The sequence below is a fragment of the Pogoniulus pusillus genome, chromosome 4 (genome assembly GCF_015220805.1).
Source record: "Pogoniulus pusillus isolate bPogPus1 chromosome 4, bPogPus1.pri, whole genome shotgun sequence".
Classification (NCBI taxonomy): domain Eukaryota; kingdom Metazoa; phylum Chordata; class Aves; order Piciformes; family Lybiidae; genus Pogoniulus; species Pogoniulus pusillus.
In genome coordinates, this window is record NC_087267.1 from 47,715,920 (window position 1) to 47,728,506 (window position 12,587).

At 62.3% G+C, this 12,587-nt stretch overlaps 1 protein-coding gene across 1 annotated transcript; it reads left to right on the forward strand.

Annotated features, from left to right (window-relative positions):
• The first annotated feature begins 472 nt into the window (after positions 1–472).
• On the forward strand, positions 473–8,833 carry LOC135174321 (paired box protein Pax-4-like). The gene is made up of 5 exons (XM_064141582.1): positions 473–485; positions 4,159–4,289; positions 5,921–6,136; positions 7,027–7,090; positions 8,571–8,833. Exons 1-5 carry the CDS (start codon positions 473–475, stop codon positions 8,831–8,833), a joined length of 687 nt encoding a protein of 228 aa, XP_063997652.1.
• The last annotated feature ends 3,754 nt before the right edge of the window (positions 8,834–12,587 follow it).

Here is a 12,587-nt window from a genome sequence, read left to right on the forward strand (position 1 = left end):
CCAGTCCCTTCTCCTTCTCCTCCTGACCTTCTCCTCCTTCTCCAGTCCCTTCTCCTCCTCCTCCTGACCTTCTTCTCCTTCTCCAGTCCCTTCTCCTTCTCCTCCTGACCTTCTTCTCCTTCTCCAGTCCCTTCTCCTCCTCCTCCTGACCTTCTCCTCCTTCTCCAGTCCCTTCTCCTCCTTCTCCAGAGCCTTCTCCCCCTTTCCTGCCCTTCTCTCAGCCTCAGCCCCCTGCCAGCCCCCGCAGGACCCCCTCCAGCAGCTCCCAGCCTCTCTGGCCCCAGTCTTGCAGGCAGGGCAGAGCAGGAGGACAGGAGAAAGGACCCCAAAGCCTCTCCACCCTCTGCTCCCCATCCTCCTCCCAGCGGGGTGGGCAGGGCAGGGTGGCCAGGGCCTGACCTGCAGCTCCCCCCCAGCAGGTCCATCTCCCCTGGGGCAGCCCAAGGCAGCAGAAGCCCTGTGGAGCTCCAGCATGCAGCACCAAGGTGGGTGATGGCAGCTGCCCAGGCTGGCTTTGGGGTGCACCCTTCTGCTCCTGGGGTGGGGGGGAGCTGGAGAGGTCTCTTCCTGGCCTCTGCCCTACCAACCAAGGCAGCTGCACTCGGTGCCAGAAGCTGCTCCAGATGTGGCTCTGCAGGCTCCTCCCAGCCCCAGGGGAAGCACAGAAGTGGAGGTTCCAGCACCTCCTCCAGTGCCCAGCCTTGAGGAAGGATTCCCCCAGCCCACCCCAGGCTGCCACCAGCTTTGGAGCTGTCTTCTGCTGTCACCTCTGTCTGCAGGAGCCTTCTTCAGCTCCTTCATGGAGTCACCTGGGATGGTCCTCACCATTCCCTGCCTCTCCTGCCCCACCTGGGATGTTCCTCACCATTCCCTGCCCACTCCTGCCCCACCTGGGATGTTCCTCACCATTCCCTGCCCACTCCTGCCCCACCTGGGATGTTCCTCACCATTCCCTGCCCACTCCTGCCCCACCTGGGATGTTCCTCACCATTCCCTGCCTCTCCTGCCCCACCTGGGATGTTCCTCACCATTCCCTGCCTCTCCTGCTCCACCTGGGATGTTCCTCACCATTCCCTGCCTCTCCTGCTCCACCTGAGATGTTCCTCACCATTCCCTGCCCACTCCTGCTCCACCTGGGATGTTCCTCACCAGTCCCTGCCCACTCCTGCTCCACCTGGGATGTTCCTCACCAGTCCCTGCCCACTCCTGCCCCACCTGGGATGTTCCTCACCATTCCCTGCCTCTCCTGCTCCACCTGGGATGTTCCTCACCATTCCCTGCCTCTCCTGCCCCACCTGGGATGTTCCTCACCATTCCCTGCCTCTCCTGCCCCACCTGGGATGTTCCTCACCATTCCCTGCCTCTCCTGCCCCACCTGGGATGTTCCTCACCATTCCCTGCCTCTCCTGCCCCACCTGGGATGTTCCTCACCATTCCCTGCCTCTCCTGCCCCACCTGGGATGTTCCTCACCATTCCCTGCCTCTCCTGCTCCACCTGGGATGTTCCTCACCATTCCCTGCCTCTCCTGCTCCACCTGAGATGTTCCTCACCAGTCCCTGCCTCTCCTGCTCCACCTGAGATGTTCCTCACCATTCCCTGCCCACTCCTGCTCCACCTGGGATGTTCCTCACCATTCCCTGCCCACTCCTGCTCCACCTGGGATGTTCCTCACCAGTCCCTGCCCACTCCTGCCCCACCTGGGATGTTCCTCACCAGTCCCTGCCTCTCCTGCCCCACCTGGGATGTTCCTCACCAGTCCCTGCCTCTCCTGCTCCACCTGGGATGTTCCTCACCATTCCCTGCCTCTCCTGCCCCACCTGGGATGTTCCTCACCATTCCCTGCCTCTCCTGCCCCACCTGGGATGTTCCTCACCATTCCCTGCCCACTCCTGCCCCACCTGGGATGTTCCTCACCATTCCCTGCCTCTCCTGCCCCACCTGGGATGTTCCTCACCATTCCCTGCCTCTCCTGCCCCACCTGGGATGTTCCTCACCATTCCCTGCCTCTCCTGCCCCACCTGGGATGTTCCTCACCATTCCCTGCCTCTCCTGCTCCACCTGGGATGTTCCTCACCATTCCCTGCCCACTCCTGCTCCACCTGGGATGTTCCTCACCATTCCCTGCCTCTCCTGCCCCACCTGGGATGTTCCTCACCATTCCCTGCCCACTCCTGCTCCACCTGAGATGTTCCTCACCATTCCCTGCCTCTCCTGCTCCACCTGAGATGTTCCTCACCATTCCCTGCCCACTCCTGCTCCACCTGGGATGTTCCTCACCATTCCCTGCCCACTCCTGCTCCACCTGGGATGTTCCTCACCATTCCCTGCCCACTCCTGCTCCACCTGGGATGTTCCTCACCAGTCCCTGCCCACTCCTGCCCCACCTGGGATGTTCCTCACCAGTCCCTGCCTCTCCTGCCCCACCTGGGATGTTCCTCACCAGTCCCTGCCTCTCCTGCTCCACCTGGGATGTTCCTCACCATTCCCTGCCTCTCCTGCCCCACCTGGATGTTCCTCACCATTCCCTGCCTCTCCTGCCCCACCTGGGATGTTCCTCACCATTCCCTGCCCACTCCTGCCCCACCTGGGATGTTCCTCACCATTCCCTGCCTCTCCTGCCCCACCTGGGATGTTCCTCACCATTCCCTGCCTCTCCTGCCCCACCTGGGATGTTCCTCACCATTCCCTGCCTCTCCTGCCCCACCTGGGATGTTCCTCACCATTCCCTGCCTCTCCTGCCCCACCTGGGATGTTCCTCACCATTCCCTGCCTCTCCTGCTCCACCTGGGATGTTCCTCACCATTCCCTGCCCACTCCTGCTCCACCTGGGATGTTCCTCACCATTCCCTGCCCACTCCTGCTCCACCTGGGATGTTCCTCACCATTCCCTGCCCACTCCTGCCCCACCTGGGATGTTCCTCACCATTCCCTGCCCACTCCTGCCCCACCTGGGATGTTCCTCACCATTCCCTGCCCACTCCTGCCCCACCTGGGATGTTCCTCACCATTCCCTGCCTCTCCTGCCCCACCTGGGATGTTCCTCACCATTCCCTGCCTCTCCTGCCCCACCTGGGATGTTCCTCACCATTCCCTGCCTCTCCTGCCCCACCTGGGATGTTCCTCACCATTCCCTGCCCACTCCTGCCCCACCTGAGATGTTCCTCACCATTCCCTGCCTCTCCTGCCCCACCTGGGATGTTCCTCACCATTCCCTGCCTCTCCTGCTCCACCTGGGATGTTCCTCACCATTCCCTGCCTCTCCTGCTCCACCTGAGATGTTCCTCACCATTCCCTGCCCACTCCTGCTCCACCTGGGATGTTCCTCACCAGTCCCTGCCCACTCCTGCTCCACCTGGGATGTTCCTCACCAGTCCCTGCCCACTCCTGCCCCACCTGGGATGTTCCTCACCATTCCCTGCCCACTCCTGCTCCACCTGGGATGTTCCTCACCAGTCCCTGCCCACTCCTGCCCCACCTGGGATGTTCCTCACCATTCCCTGCCTCTCCTGCCCCACCTGGGATGTTCCTCACCATTCCCTGCCTCTCCTGCTCCACCTGGGATGTTCCTCACCATTCCCTGCCTCTCCTGCCCCACCTGGGATGTTCCTCACCATTCCCTGCCCACTCCTGCTCCACCTGGGATGTTCCTCACCAGTCCCTGCCTCTCCTGCCCCACCTGGGATGTTCCTCACCATTCCCTGCCTCTCCTGCTCCACCTGGGATGTTCCTCACCATTCCCTGCCTCTCCTGCCCCACCTGGGATGTTCCTCACCAGTCCCTGCCTCTCCTGCCCCACCTGAGATGTTCCTCACCAGTCCCTGCCCACTCCTGCTCCACCTGGGATGTTCCTCACCATTCCCTGCCCCACAAGCCAGCAAGCCACAAAACCATTAAGGTTAGACAAGACCTCTGAGGTCACCTGGTCCAACCACCAACCCCTGCCCACCACTGCCACTAAACGCTGTCCCCAGGTGCCACATCCCCCCCGTGCCACACCTGCAGGGGTGCTGACTCCACCCCACTCAGTGCACAGAGGTCCCCAACTCCACCACTTCTTCACCTCGGGGGTCTCTAGGAGGACCCCCCAGGAGGGAGGAACCCTCAAGGTCTGTGTCCCTCCCCCCAGCTCCATCACCCTCTGCTTGGGCTTCCCGCAGGGGGCAGTGGAGTGAACCAGCTGGGAGGTGTCTTCGTCAATGGGCGCCCCCTGCCCGCCTGCAAGAGGAGGAGCATCATCGAGCTGGCAGCCCGCGGGCTGAGGACCTCGGACATCTCCCGCAGCCTCAAGGTGCCCCTCGGGCAGGGGGGGGCTGGGGACAGCTCCTGCTCCTCCACAGCCTTCTCCCTACCAGCCTCTGCCCTGCCTCTCCCAGCAGTGGCCAAGGGGAGGCTGGCAGCTGCCATCTGTCGCTGCTGCTCTGAAGGCTCTGAGGAGGTCCAGCACCACCTCCTGCTCTCCAAAGGGGAGAGATGGGTTTGGTGGGGGGGTTGGGTGGCCTCACCAAGGGCAGGGCCTGTCTGACCCACCTGGTGCCCTCCTAGCATGGTGGAACTACAACAGTGTCCAAGGGGAGACCAGCAGCTGGCATCTGCCAGTGCTGCTCTAAAGCCTTTGAGGAGGTCCACCCCAGCCTCCTGCTCTCCAAAGTGGAGGGATGGATTTGGTGGCATCACCAAGGGCAGGTCCTGTCTGGTGGCCTTCTAGGATGGTGGATTTGGTGGCACCACCAAGGGCATCTGGCCCACCTGGTGGCCTTCTAGGATGGAGGAGCTACAGCAGTGGCCAAGAGAAGAGCAACAGCTGGCATCTGTTGGTGCCTCTCTAAAGCCTTTGAGGAGGTCCAGCACATCCCTGGAGCTCTGTAGAGAGATGGATTTGAGGGGTGGCCTGCTCAGTGGATGAGGAGTTGGTGGGATGGTTGGATCCAAAGGGGAGTGCTCAATGAGCTGATGTCCAAGTGGGGATGGGTGACAAATGGTGTCCCTAAGGGGTCCCTTCTGGGACTGGACCTTACCAGGCTGGATGGGTGGGCAGAGGCCAGTGGGATGAGCTTGAACAAGGCCAAGTCCCTTCCAGCCCATCCCATTCCATGCTGCCATGGACAGGAAGAGCTTGGAGGGTCCCTTCCAGCCCATCCCATTCCATGCTCCCATGGACATGAAGAGCTTGGAGGGTCCCTTCCAGTCCATCCCATTCCATGCTCCCATGGACATGAAGAGCTTGGAGGCTCCCTCCCAGCCCATCCCATTCCATGCTTACATGGACAGGAAGAGCTTGGAGGCTCCCTTCCAGCCCATCCCATTCCATGCTGCCATGGACAGGAAGAGCTTGGAGGGTCCCTCCCAGCCCATCCCATTCCATGCTGCCATGGACATGAAGAGCTTGGAGGGTCCCTTCCAGCCCATCCCATTCCATGCTGCCATGGACAGGAAGAGCTTGGAGGGTCCCTCCCAGCCCATCCCATTCCATGCTTACATGGACAGGAAGAGCTTGGAGGGTCCCTTCCAGCCCATCCCATTCCATGCTCCCATGGACATGAAGAGCTTGGAGGGTCCCTTCCAGTCCATCCCATTCCATGCTCCCATGGACATGAAGAGCTTGTAGGCTCCCTTCCAGCCCATCCCATTCCATGCTGCCATGGACAGGAAGAGCTTGGAGGGTCCCTCCCAGCCCATCCCATTCCATGCTTCCATGGACAGGAAGAGCTTGGAGGGTCCCTTCCAGCCCATCCCATTCCATGCTTCCATGGACAGGAAGAGCTTGGAGGGTCCCTTCCAGCCCATCCCATTCCATGCTTCCATGGACATGAAGAGCTTGGAGGCTCCCTTCCAGCCCATCCCATTCTATGTTCCCATGGACAGGAAGAGCTTGGAGGCTCCCTCCCAGCCCACCCCACTCCCTGCTTCCCTGCCCTGCAGGTCTCCAGTGGCTGTGTCAGCAAGATCCTGGGCCACTACTACAGGACAGGCAGGCTGGAGCCCAAGGCTGGGGGTGGCAGCAGGCCCCGCATGGTGACCCCCGAGGTGGTGGCCAGGATCACCCAACTGAAGCTGGAGCAGCCTTGGCTCTTTGCCTGGGAGATCCAACAGCAGCTGCATGCTGAGGGCATCTGTGCCAGCAACAGGACCCCCAGCGTGAGTCCCTGGGTGGGCAGAGCCGGGGGGGCTGGGGGAGGGCTGGGGGAGGGCTGGGGGTGCTGCTCCCCACCCCTGCAGAGGGGGTGGTGTAGGATGGTGTCCATCTCTGGTGGGGATGGGGAGGGATGTGAAAGGAAGAGCTTGGGAGAAGCAGGTGAGGAGAAGTCTTCCCCAGGGAGCTTGGCACCGTTTGGGGCACTGGGAGGCCATGGTGGGACTGGCACGAGTGGCACTGGTCAGCATAGGCCATGAAATGGCAGCTCCTGGGGGTGGGCAGCTCACGGTGCCAGGGTGCAGGTTGCCCCGTGGTGGATGGTGGTGGTGCAGCAAAGGGGAAGGGTGGCCTGGCCAGCAAAGAGAGGAGCAGGTGGGCACGGGCCTGGCATGAACAGTCCAAGGCATGGAGAGTCCCTGGCATGGAGCATCCATGGCATGTGCAGGAGAGCACCTTGGGCATGGGATTTGGGGCATCAGCCTCAGCACATCTCCAGCTCCTGCAGTGGGCAGTATGGGATGCCCATGGCAGCAGGAGATGCCCGTGGGAGCAGGGGATGCCCATGAGAGCAGGAGATCCCTATGGCAGCAAGGGATGCCCATGGGAGCAGGAGATGCCCAAGGGAGCAGGGGATGCCCATGGGAGCAGGGGATGCCCATGGGAGCAGGAGATGCCCATGGGAGCAGGAGATCCCTATGGCAGCAAGGGATGCCCAAGGGAGCAAGCAATGCCCATGGGAGCAGGGGATGCCCATGGGAGCAGGGGATGCCCATGGGAGCAGGGGATGCCCAGGGAGCAGGGGATGCCCATAAGCCCAAGCAGTGCCCACTCAGGTGGACTCTCCACCCCTCAGCCCTTCCCTGTGGCCCAACCTCACCTTCCCCCTGCCCAGGTCTCCTCCATCAACCGAGTGCTGCGGAGCCTACCCAGCGACCTCCAGCTGGTGCCCGAGACAGGTGAGCCCTGCTGGGGCTGGCACCCCGGGGCTGGCACCCCGCGGGAGAGCACTGATGCAGCTGGCATGGTTCAGGGGCAGCAGCAGCTCACTCGCGTTCTGCCAGCCCCACCCACAACTCCACACCCATTAATTACCTTAATTGGGTTCTAATTGGGTGGGAAAAGTCTGCCCAAGGCTGCCTCTGGGCCACTCATCCCCTGGGGAGGGTCAGAACCTTGGCAGGGGTTTGGCCACAGAGTGGCACTGCCACACTCAGCAGTGGGCAGCCTGCAGCCTTGGGGCGAGCCTGTGCCACTTACTGCGGTGGAGCAGGAATGCCAAGCTCGGCCCTGGCTCCTTTGTGGCAGGCTTGGAACTGCCATGCCCTGCCCTACCCTAGAGCAGGCTGCACACAGCCTCAGCCAGCCTGGCCTCAAACACCTCCAGCCATGGGGCCTCAACCACCTCCCTGGGCAACCCATTCCAGCCTCTCACCACTCTCCTGCTCAGCAACTTCCTCCTCACCTCCACCTTTGCTCCATTCCCCCCAGGCCTGGCACTCCCTCACAGCCTCAGAAGTCCCTCCCCAGCTTTCTTGTAGCCCCCTTCAGATGCTGGCAGGCCACAAGAAGGTCACCTGGGAGCCTCCTCTGCTGCAGCCTGCACAGCCCCAACTCTTTCAGGCTGGGCTCACAGCAGAGCTGCTGCAGCCTCTCAGCATCCTCCTGGCCCTGCTCTGGACCCTCTCCAGCATCTCCACAGCCCTCTTGTCCCAGGGGCTCCAGAGCTGGATGCAGGACTCCAGCTGGGGTCTCCGCAGAGCACAGCAGAGGGGCAGAATCACCTCCCTCCACCTGCTGGCCACACTGCTGCTGCTGCAGCCCAGGCTCTGCTTGGCTTTCTGGGCTGCAAGTGCACACTGCTGGCTCCTGCTGAGCTTCTCCTCCAGCAGCACCCCCAAGTGCCTCTGCTCAGGGCTACTCTCCAGCCTGGCACTGCCCAGCCTGCATTGGTGCTTGGCATTGCCTCCACCCAGCTGCAGGACCTTGCCCTTGGTCTTGTTGCACCTCCTGAGCTTGGCCTGTGCCCACCTCTGCAGCCTGCCCAGGTGCCTCTGGCTGGATCCCTGCCCTCAGCCTGGCTGCTGCAGCACACAGCTTGGTGTGGGCAGCAACCTTGCTGAGGCTGCACTCAGTGCCTCTGCCCACAGTGCCAGGCGTGGAGGCAACTTGGAGGGCACTTTGCCAGCTTGACCCAGCTGAGCTGGGGCTCTGAGAGGCCATGAGGAGGGCAGGACAGAGGCTCAGTGCCAAGCTCGAGTCAGAGTGGAGCCAGAGGGTTAGGGAGATCAGTTGGTGTGGGGAGGTCCCAGAGCCCACCCCTGAGCCCAGCCCTGGGTGATGCCAGGGCACCACATCCAGGCTGAATCTGCTCCTGCTGCCACCCACCCACTTGTGCATGCAGACCTGGGCTACCTCCTGCCTTTCTTGTCCCCACAGTGTCCCCTCCCAGTGCCCCTTCTGCCCCACGCTCCCCAGGATGCCACTCACCCACCACAACTGGTGCCACCATCTCCTTGGGCACCCAGCACCCAGCTCAGAGGTCCAGACCCAGCCAGCAGCTGCTCTTGGGCACCCAGCAGAGGACCAGGACCATCTTCTCCAGCCAGCAATCAGAAGCTCTGGAGCAAGGTTTGGTTCTGCTGGAGATGCCAACCAAGCGACTGGCATCTCCTGTGCCACGTTGTGTGGTGCCAGGCTGAAGCAAAGCCACTGCCAAGGGTGGGAATTGTCCTTTCTCGGGTGGGCACTCTTTGGGTCATGGTTGTGGTGCCCCAAACCTCCCCGAGGGCTTGGTGATGGAGCAGCTGCAGCCACCCAGCCTGGCATCACCCACCAAAGGTGCCAGGGGGTGGCTGTGCCCACACAGGTTGGGTCTCACCTTGCAGAATTCCAGAGAGGACAATACCCAGACAGTGCCACCAGGGAGAGGCTGGCAGAGGTCACCCAGCTGCCCCACGCAACCATCAGGGTAAGGAGGTGCCCCACCAGCTGCTGGTACCTCTCCTGGCATGGTCCTGCTCGCCCAAAGCATGCCCACACGAGCTGTTGGCCTCAGGAGTGCCAAGCCTGCCAGCTCTGGGGGGACACAGGGCACCCTCCTGGCACATGGGGACACCTCCAAACCTTGGCACTAGTGGACACCTCAAGATTCTGTGCCATCTGATGGCATGAGTGGGGCAGGGCTGGCAGTGCCAGGAGGTGCCAGACTCTGATGTCTGCAGGGACAGAGGATAGGGACCCTCAGGCAGCAGCCTCTGTGCCTGGCACCTCAGCTCTGCCCAGGGCCTGTGGGAGCACTGCTGCGACCTTGTTGCCGTGGGGCAAGGGTGGGCAGTGTGAGGCTGTGGAGCCATGGCAGGCTCCCTGGCACGCTCTGCTGCACAATCCTTGGCATGCTCCCTGGCACAAGCCATGGCACACTGCCTGGCACACTCTGTGGCATACTCCATGGCACAGTGCTTAACATGCTCTCTGGCATGCTTCATGGCACATTCTGTGGCACAAAGCACCACAGACTCCATGACAGGCCCCCCTGGCACACCCCCTGGCATGCTCCCTGGCACACACCCGTCCAGGGCACGCTCTGGGAACGCCCTGTCTTCTGTCAAGCCTCTGCCAGTTTCATGCCATCCCCTTCCCTTCTCCCTTCCCTTCCCTTCCCTTCCCTTCCCTTCCCTTCCCTTCCCTTCCCTTCCCTTCCCTTCCCTTCCCTTCCCTTCCCTTCCCTTCCCTTCCTTCCTTCCCTTCCCTTCCCTTCTCCCTTCCCTTCCCTTCCCTTCCCTTCCCTTCCCTTCCCTTCCCTTCCCTTCCCTTCCCTTCCCTTCCCTTCCCTTCCCTTCCCTTCCCTTCCCTTCCCTTCTCCCTCCCCTTCCCACTCTCGGCCCAGTTTCTCCCACCCTGGTGCCCAGGCAGTGCCCTCCTGTGCCAGGGCAGTGGTGCCCACACAGGCAGTCACCTGATGCCCTGGCAATGCCCGTTAGTGGCTGCCATGCCCTGCGCTGGAGATGACCTCTGGACCTTTGGCCTGAGCTTGCAGCACCACGAGGTGGAGCTGCCCCAGGCTCAGAGTACTTCCTCTGCCCATGCCCATGGCCAGGGGTGTGTGAAGAACCCATGTGCCAAGGATGGGGGTGCCAGGGGGTGGGGGCTGGCACCTGCAGAGCTGCCCTCCAACCTCCCCAGGTGTGGTTCTCGAACCGAAGAGCCAAGTGGAGGCGCCAGGCCAGGCAGAAGCTGGAAGCTGCTGGGGCTGCAGGTGACAACCCACAGGCTGGAGTGGGACAGAAGGTGGCACCTGGTGCCCAGGGAAAGGGGAGGGAGTGGCTGGAGTCCAGGGGTGGGCAGAGCTGAAACTGGGCACTGGGCAGCTTGCTTTGCTCCCCAGTTCCAGGGCTGTGCAGAGGAGGTGGGCACCTTCTTGTGTCCCACCACCAGCCTGAGGTGGTCTTCACCCTGCCAGTGTCACAGCTGGTGGCACAAACGGTGCCCAAGTCACCAGCTGCCATCCCAGCCTCAAAAGCAGAGCTGGTGGCACAGGTGGTGCCATCCTCACCACGCTGCCATCCCTTCCCCCCTCCCAGGCTCCTGGCACGACTGGCTCCTGCCCTGTGGTGTGGCCATGGCTGCTTTCTGCCCCTTGCCCACGAGAGCCACCAGCTCCACACAGGTAGGAGATGCTTGGGGGGTCCCTTCCCACCCCACAGCCTGAGAATGAGCTGCTGAGGAGGTTCTGGGCAGCCTCTGCAGGCCATGAGCCAGAGAGGGGCTCTCCTGGTGCCACCATGGAAGGTGCCCTCCAAGGTGTCCCCACGGATGAGATCCTGCTCTCTGTTCCCCAATCAGAACCTCCTGGCCACCTTCACCAGCTCACCACAGCCTCTCCGTGGTCATGGCCATGGTCATGGTGTTGGTGTTGTTCATGGCCTTGGTCATGGTTATGGTCATAGTCATGGCATTGGTCATGGCCTTGGTCATGGTGTTGGTCATGGTCATAGTCATGGTCATGGTTATGGTCATGGTGTTGGTCATAGTCATGGTTATAGCCATGGCGTTGGTCATGGTCTTGGTCATAGTCATGGTTATGGTTACAGTCATGGTTATAGTCATGGCATTGGTCATGGTCTTGGTCAGAGTCATGGCTATGGTCGTGGTCCATGACATCCCACTCTGCTCCCCATCCAACACCTCCTGGCCACCTCCATCAACTCACCACAGCCTCTCCATGGTCAGGGTTGTGGTCATGGTTACAGTGTTGGTCATGGGCACGGTGATGGTCATGGCCTTGGCCATGGTCACAATGTTGGTCATGGGCATGGTGATGGTTACGGTCATGGTGTTGGTCATGGTTGTGGCATTGGTCATGGCCTTGGTCATGGTCATAGTCATGGTTGTGATCATGGTTATGGTCATAGTCTTGGTCATGATCATGGTCACAGTCTGGTCCATGACATCCTACTCTCTGCTCCCCATCCAGCACCTCCTGGCCACCTCCACCAGCCCATCACAGCCCCTCCACAGCCAGGGCCTGGCCCATGGGCAGGGTGATGGCCACAGCCATGTCCTCAGCAGCTTCCCTGCTGCCTCAGCCCCTCTGCACCTCTGCAGCTCCGGGGGGGGACCAGTCCTGCTCTGGTAAGCAGGCTGGCAGGGGCCTGGCACCCCCAGCAGCTGGGGGGGGCAGCAGCTGGAGATGGAACCCCCTGGGGTGGTGGGACCCCAAGTATGAGTAGAGTGCAGGGTAGCAGCTGGGTGTGGGACACTTTGGGGTGCTGGGACCCCAAGTATGAGCAGGGTGGGGGCAATAGCTGGGTGTGGGACCCCTTTGGGGTGCTGGGTCCCTGAGTAGGGTGGGAGGCAGTAGATTGGTGTGGGACCCCCTGGGGTGCTGGGACCCCAAGTATGAGCAGGGTGGGGGGCAGCAGCTGGGTGTGGGACCCCTTTGGGGTGCTGGGACCCCTGGGGTGTGGGGACCCCCAGGCTGCATGGGCTTGGCATGTTGCCCACCCCTCACTGACCCCCAGCCCCACCCTGGTGCAGGGTACCAGTGCCCCCTGGCACCCTGTGGGGCTGGGGACCCTTCCCGACCCCCTCCCCATTTGCATCCCGCAGGCAGCCCTCCTGCAGCTCCCTGGCAGCCCCTGGAGCCCCCCCCTTTGGTCCTGCTGCCCCCCCAGGCTCGTGGGCACCTCTCTGCCAACCTCCTGCCCGCACCCCCAGTGCCACCCCACAGCCCCTTGGCCACCTTCATGCTTTGGGGTGCGCCTGGCTCTGAGGGGCTCTACTGAGGTGGGGTGGGGGACACACACCAGCAGCCCCCCCCCTCCCCTTGGGAGCTCCTTCACTCGGGTCACGGTGCCTGGAGCATGTCTCTGTGCTGCTGACCTCTGGGCCACCTCCCCGGCTCCGAACTGGGACCCCCCTGGCACCCCCAGACCGACCCCCCCTCAGGTGTGC